Source organism: Haplochromis burtoni, unplaced genomic scaffold, assembly GCF_018398535.1.
Source record: "Haplochromis burtoni strain Fernald_Lab_line unplaced genomic scaffold, NCSU_Asbu1 Contig_48, whole genome shotgun sequence".
Taxonomy (NCBI): Eukaryota; Metazoa; Chordata; class Actinopteri; order Cichliformes; family Cichlidae; genus Haplochromis; species Haplochromis burtoni.
The window spans coordinates 2,418,971-2,425,962 of record NW_024582409.1 but is presented as its reverse complement, the minus strand read 5'-3'; the positions used below and the strand labels follow the sequence as shown (position 1 = coordinate 2,425,962).

Genomic DNA, 6,992 nt, shown 5'->3' with positions numbered 1-6,992 from the left:
GTGTGTGTGTGTGTGTGTGTGTGTGTGTGTGTGTGTGTGTGTGTGTGTGTGTGTGTGTGTGTGTGTGTGTGTGTGTAACCAAATAGTAACCACTTAGTTATTTTTTAAAGTATCCATTTCTGTTCAAATGAAAATCAGTGTTTCCCAACACGAAGACACTAAGCTGTTAGGGTATGTTAACATTTAGAACCTTTTCCATTCCAGAGCTGTGTAACTGCTTGACCTCCTCTGGATATTATTAACTTAATATCTTCTCTCTCACAGAGTTGTACTGTTACATTTCTCTCCCTTTCTCTTTCTGCGAGCTCTAGAGCTGGATGTTCCTGATCTACGCTTACAGGCCCCACCAAACTGCCAAGTATTTTTTGTTATCTGTGTTTATCTATTGTTTCTCCGCTCTACTCTCAACCTAACCGGTCGAGGCAGATGGTCTCCTTACCTGAGTCGGGTTCACTTGTAGGCTTCTTCCTGTTTTAAAATTTTTTTTTTTTACTCCTCCTGCAGATTACAGATTACTTCTGTTGTGACTTCCTTAAATATAAATAGAGCTCCAGTGAATTGAAGGAAAATAGTGAAGATAAGCCCATAAGCAAAAAAACAAAACAAAAAAACCCCCAACAACAACACTTTGACCATCTGCCAATAATGTTGACTCCTATGAGTTCTGTGTGAACCATCTGAACAGGTTGTGTTTATATATCTTAACAGATTTTTCATATATGCCAACTGCTTTCCAAAAATGCCAATCATGGCAAAATATAATGCAGCTGCAATACTACAGCTACAGCTAATATACTATGCATAATTACTTAGAAAAACAATGCACATGCAGCACAAAGTTAAGGTAGATGTTGCATGAAGATTTTTAGGACGTTTAATCTAAAATGTAAAAATGATTGTCGTGGTCTACATAAAATAATAATAATACTATTATTATACATCATATGTTTTGTATTGGCTATGTGATAACGGAATAATTATATTACAGTGCATTGTTACAGTGAAGACGTACAAAAACCTGCATGTCATTTGAAACTTGCAACTGAAATAAAATTTGCCAGTTTTACATATTCTTTTTTAACCGTTTAGCTGAATTAAGAGAACAACAGTGAGGCTAAACCGAAACTCGCTGGGCTGCTGACTGTTGATTGAACGCTTGGCGATGCCATGTCAATACGCATATCTGTTTAGGACCAGCCTTAGAGGCGTAGCTCTTAGGAGTATCAGCAAGTGCAGAACAGGAGGCTCGCATTCATTTGAGGAGGTGGAGGGAAGCGCACGCAAGTTTCCTGCGGTGGATCTGAAGTTATCCTTTTAACATCAGGGGTTATCGCAAATAAACCTGCTCTTCGAGAGAGCTGAAAAGGAAAAGAAAGACAGGTACGGTGCTTAATAAGCAGCTGTGTGGCAGGAAAAGTGTTCTTTTTTTTCAACTTGTAATACCTCTTAAAAAATTCTTCTGAAATGCGCGACGTAATTTTGACCGCTTACTTCTTATACCAGCAGCTGTTTCTGTTCTATTTATTACATTTTGACACTTTTATCGACTCTTTATCGTTATAACAAATGCCAGACGAGGGGAAAGTATTGCTTAATTGTTCGTGAAACATAAACAATTTATAATAATAGCCATTTTATTGCTCTCAATCCTTCCAGCCTGTCTGTAATCTGTTTGTTTGCTCCCCTATTCAAATCTGGAGTCGGGCTTCTGTATACCAAGCTCAAATCTGATAACAGACGTTTGTTTCTCGTCTGATATAAATCAACAATGACAACAATGACATTGCATGTCTGTCGTCGGAAGCAACTTGGATTTAGTGCTTGTGCGTAATGACGCACAAAACAGCACTTTTACTGTTCATCTACGCGGAATCCTCATGTCCTGTCCTAAACAGCGAATATCTGATTACAGATTGTGAACTGTAAATCGAGCCTGACAGGAGAAACTTGTGACAAACATGCTGCACCTGCACGATCCGTGTGGGCAGCATTTGCACATGAAAATCGTCCTCCCTGTCTTTTATTTTCTGTGTATTGAGATACAAAAGACTTTGAACCTAATTTGTAAGTGGATAGTGGCGAGCTAAATAAAAGAAGAAAAGCTGGAGAAGAAAAGCTGGGGGAGAAGAGGTACGCTGAGCGATACAGCGAGTAAGACAGAGACGGAGAGATAGAGAGGGGTTTCATGCGCTGTCTGCGTTATCTAACGGTGTGGGTGTTGAAAGGTTAATTAGCTTGAAGCCCGCGGAGCTACCTGGCACCTGCAGGTATTTTCCATACAATATAAGGGAATTAGAAACAATTGAGGGGGATTACACTTTGGAAATCCCTCCAGGATGAATGGGTCTCCATGCCATCCCAAACAATTGAAAGTAAAAGTAAATGTGTGATACGTGACATCTTTTTAAACTGTTTTATCCCAGGCCATGCTACAGGTAGAACTTCAATTTATTATAATGTAAAAGCAATAATAGGAATGGATGCTGGAAGTAATGCTGGATCAACCGTCTGCATTCAGTATTACCACAGAACCTTTTATCTGATGTTGATATTAAAACCAAAAATTCTCTACTAGCCCTTTCTGTTACATGTAATTTAACACTACATATAAATTATTATTATTATTATTATTATTATTATTTTGATTGGAATTTCCTTTTTAACTCATTCTAATGTATGGTATTGCTTAAAAAATGTATCATGTCATCATACTGATGCAAAATCTTTAAAAAATCAAATATTTTCACAAAGTTTTGCAAAAACGTTGTCACCAGTCCTGCAGCTTAAAAGCAAAATGGTGCAAAGTAAACTGGACTGACCAATATTACCCAAAATTTGTCACAGCAGAGGTGTAAAGTGACATAAAATGAAAATAAATAATCAAACTGACTGCAGGCTTCGAGAGCAGACATAACCTTCCCTAGACAGCTGCACATCTTAATATGTTCCAGCTGTCCTTGTTTAGACTAAAATTCAACTTGTCTTTTTGTTCATCATCGTTTTTGAACTGGTGCCAATTATTATATGTACAGCACCGTTTTCTTACACAGACAGATGTCTGATATGGTCACATTTCACAGCTCTGTGGCGTGCTGTGTCACGCAGTGGTTGGTGACCTCCATGTTTACTGTGGTCGGACCATTCTGAAGGCGTCAAGCCTTCCCGCTGGTCTCCGCGCACAATTCACTCTGTGGGCGTACAAGTCAGTCGGGGGCGACGGCGGGGTTAAGCCTCTTGTGTTCTGGTTTTGATGTATCCCCTTTCACCTCTGATCTTTCACACTGTGTCAAGCTGACAGTTAGCTGAGAGAGACATCACAGCTGAATACTGTGAATGAAGACCATGTAAGGGCGAATATTTTGGTGGTCCGCCAGGGTGAACAAAATCACACCGGGTTTTAGACTTGCCAAGGTGATCCAGACTGATACTTCTTTAATCTTACATACTGTTTCAGTCACCTTATTTGCTGCATGTATGAAGCCTCTTTTTTTTCTTTTTTAAAAAAAACAACGTGTGTGTGTGTGTGTGTGTGTGTGTGGTGTGCCATGTGCTGCTGCATTATAAGATTCAGATGTTGCAGAATGACGTATTCAAAGTTACGAGCTGCCTTTTCTTTGATCATCTGGGGAGTGACAGCTGATCTTTGCCTGCTTTATGAGCAGAAAACAAACAAGACTCTGGCGTCAGGTTTCCCACCCTGACCACTGCTTTATCTTGGAATGCCCGGAACGTCCAGGAAATACACCCTGTTTGGACTTCTCGATCCCACTTCCTTGTGTCTAATCTGCACTCTGAGCCAGTGGAGCTAATGTAAACATTTATTGTGCTGCCCCCTGACTGCACATCAATCATAGTAAATCCCACTGTTTGTGACACGGTAACAGAGAACCTCTATTAAGTCATGAAAGCAGTGTTTTAACAAGTTAACCGCATTAAGATTCTTTGGGATCTGGTGGCATACCACAAGTGGGTTTATGTTTTATTAGTTCATTCAGTGCACATGAGTAAAATAAGCCAGGCTTTATGCAGCAGAACCTCAGATCTTAAATATAATACCCGAAGGTTTGTTGAAAAACCTCTCACATTTGGCAGCTGTGTCATTATCAAAATAAATATATGTTACAAGAAATTATAATTTACTGTCATGTTTTTCAGACTCTGTCCCAATCAGAGGCGGTGTGTGTTACCTCCCAGCGGTCTGTTGTCCTCTCCGAGTGCTGAAAAATGAGTCTAAGCAGCAGTGATATGGAGGTCCTGTTGGACTCTTTGGATGAGCTCAACTTCTCTGACCCATTCAGCAACATAACAAGTGTGGAATCAATGGTGTGTGCAACGGCATTCAACCGTACGGCTCTGCTGAATTCCTTGTGCGTCCTCTACACTTTCATCTTCATCGTCGGCCTGGCCGCCAACGCCCTGGTCCTCTGGGTCAACATCCGCGCACAAAGAGACTCCAGCCCTCGCCACGAGACACACATGTACATCACACACCTGGCAGTTGCGGACCTCTGCGTGTGCGCTACTTTGCCTATATGGGTGAGCTCACTGGCCCAGCATGGCCACTGGCCCTTTGGTGAAGTGGCATGCAAACTCACGCACCTGCTCTACTTCGTCAACCTTTTCGGGAGCATCTTCTTCCTGGCCTGCATGAGTGTGGATCGCTACCTGAGTGTGACGCGGCATGCAGATGAGGGAGGTGCACGCAGGAAGTTGATCCGCCGTGGTGCGTGTGTAGGGGTGTGGCTTCTGGCTCTGATGGCCTCCGTGCCAGACACCTACTTTTTGCATACTGTGAAGTCAGCACACGGGGACATCATGCTGTGCAGGCCTGAGTACCCAGAGGAGAACCCCAAGGAGTGGATGGTGGGGGTGCAGCTGAGCTTCATCCTGCTTGGCTTTGTTCTCCCCTTCCCCATCATTGCTGTGTTTTACATCCTGCTGGCCAGAGCTTTCGCTCACTCCTCTTCCTCTTCTTCTACTTCATCGTCTTCCCCAGTGGAGCAGGAGCGCCGCGTGAGCCGCAGGGTGATCCTAGCTTACATTGTGGTTTTTCTGGCCTGCTGGGGGCCCTACCACGGTGTCCTTCTGGCTGACGCTCTGTCACAGCTGGGCATAGTGCCGCTGACCTGTGGCCTGGAGAATGTGATCTACGTGGCCTTACATCTCACCCAGTGCCTGTCCTTGCTTCACTGCTGTTTCAACCCCATCCTCTACAACTTCATCAACAGAAACTATCGCTATGACCTCATGAAAGCTTTCATTTTCAAATACTCGACGAGGACGGGTCTGGCACGTCTTATCGAGGCTCCGAACGTGTCTGAGGCCGAGTACTCTGCTGTAGCCGTAGAAAACCCACCACAGATTTAAAAGTTACAAATCTCTGCAAAGCATTTAATGAAGCTTTAATTCAGTGTAAACTTATTTTACAGCTGATTTGTTTTGTCTATTATCAGCATTATGTTTGATATTAGAAGAGGAGATGCTAGAGTCACAGAAAAGCTTGAAGATCGTGACACTTCATCTCTGGTGGACTGATTGAAAAGCACTTAGAAAGCAATGTTATTATAAAATCTGTTACAGAAATCATGGAGCTAGTATCATTGCAAAGCCAAACCGGTGATTGTAAATGTGTTAAGTTTTTGCTGTCTATGTAGAATTATATTTGTTGTAAGTTTGTATGTGTATTCAATGTATATATATCTTTGTTTATAGTTGTATTTATATGAGTTTAAATGTGTTTTCCTCTTAAATGTCTTCACACACTGATTTCTGCTCAGAGCTCCACGTCATACAGTGCTGCCTCAGTATTTAAGTCCTGCTGTGTTATTGACCACAACCTCTTCTCACATCAGCAAAAAAAGCCTACTAATAAGACAAAAGACTTTTTTTAGGTTTCTACCTATTAAAGGAACACTTCAACTCTTTTGAAAGACAGACTTTTCACTCTGACTGAATTTATGATATTAATGCTATTCTCATATTTCTAAACTAAACATAAAGACAGCAAGTTGCTGATTAGCTCAGCTCAACTTAACCTACCCTCCTACTTTAACCTTACGGCTCAGTTTTATTTTGGTCGTAAATCTTTCCAGACCATCAGTCTGGAACCATCAGCTGTGACTACTGAGCTCAAAGAGTAGATGTATGTCGCTTCTGACTGTTCTGGAAGGCATTATACAGTATCCATTGCTGTCACTCTTATCTTGTATCTGTGCTAGTGAGATACACATGTCCATGTGGTATTAATCCTGCTGGGTTATCACGCAGGCCGCAGACAGCGCAAACCTTATGACCAAAATAAATGAAAAGCTTTGTTCCTCTCATACAGGCAACACCCAAGTGTTTATTGGCAACCAAATAACAAAAACATCATCATGTTTGCATGTGTGTGTGTATGTGTGTGTGGAGGTGTCTGGGTATTACAGATGCCCTGTGTCTGTGTATGAAAGGGCATAACAGCAAAAGAGGACTTTTACATGTTATAAAATGTAAATAATAACTTTTTCTTTTTTTATATGCTGACACAGGCACATCTTCTCATGTGATTGGTTACATATGTAAGCTGTTACACCGAAATGTTTTTTTCATGTTGCAATTCGAACGAAGTTGAGAAGCAAACATGTGTCTACAAGAACAGAGGCATTCCTTTGACACGGTAATGTGTAACACGTGTATTATTCTATATTAAATGCAGACAAAATATTTTGCTTCAGTGATTTCTTCTTCACCCCAAATGATTGTTTATTTTTCTTAAACTTTTTTAAAAAAATGGAATGTGGTTCAGAAAAAGCTTTTGCTACACTGTTTGAATAAATCCATCCAAAGAATCATCAAACTTCAGCTAAAAAGACAAGTCAGTATCACTTTTCATTGTTAATCCCAGCTGCCACCTCTAATATACGCTAAACTCTAGGATAGGAGTGGTTCAGCTATAGTTCATGAGATATGGTTTAGTATAAAAAGGAAAACACATTTTCCAGTTATTGACATAC

General features: G+C 41.1%; 1 protein-coding gene across 1 annotated transcript; it reads left to right on the top strand.

Moving 5' to 3' along the window:
• The first annotated feature begins 1,232 nt into the window (after positions 1-1,232).
• Positions 1,233-6,702, top strand: ackr3a (atypical chemokine receptor 3a). The gene is made up of 2 exons (XM_005921343.2): positions 1,233-1,380; positions 4,156-6,702. The coding sequence occupies exon 2, from the start codon at positions 4,225-4,227 to the stop codon at positions 5,365-5,367; it is 1,143 nt and encodes a 380-aa protein (XP_005921405.1). The 5' UTR covers positions 1,233-1,380; positions 4,156-4,224; the 3' UTR covers positions 5,368-6,702.
• Positions 6,703-6,992: the final 290 nt, after the last annotated feature.

Coding starts and splice junctions, on each gene's coding strand:
- ackr3a (XM_005921343.2), top strand. CDS start 4,225: ATGAGTCTAAGCAGCAGTGATATGGAGGTCCTGTTGGACTCTTTGGAT.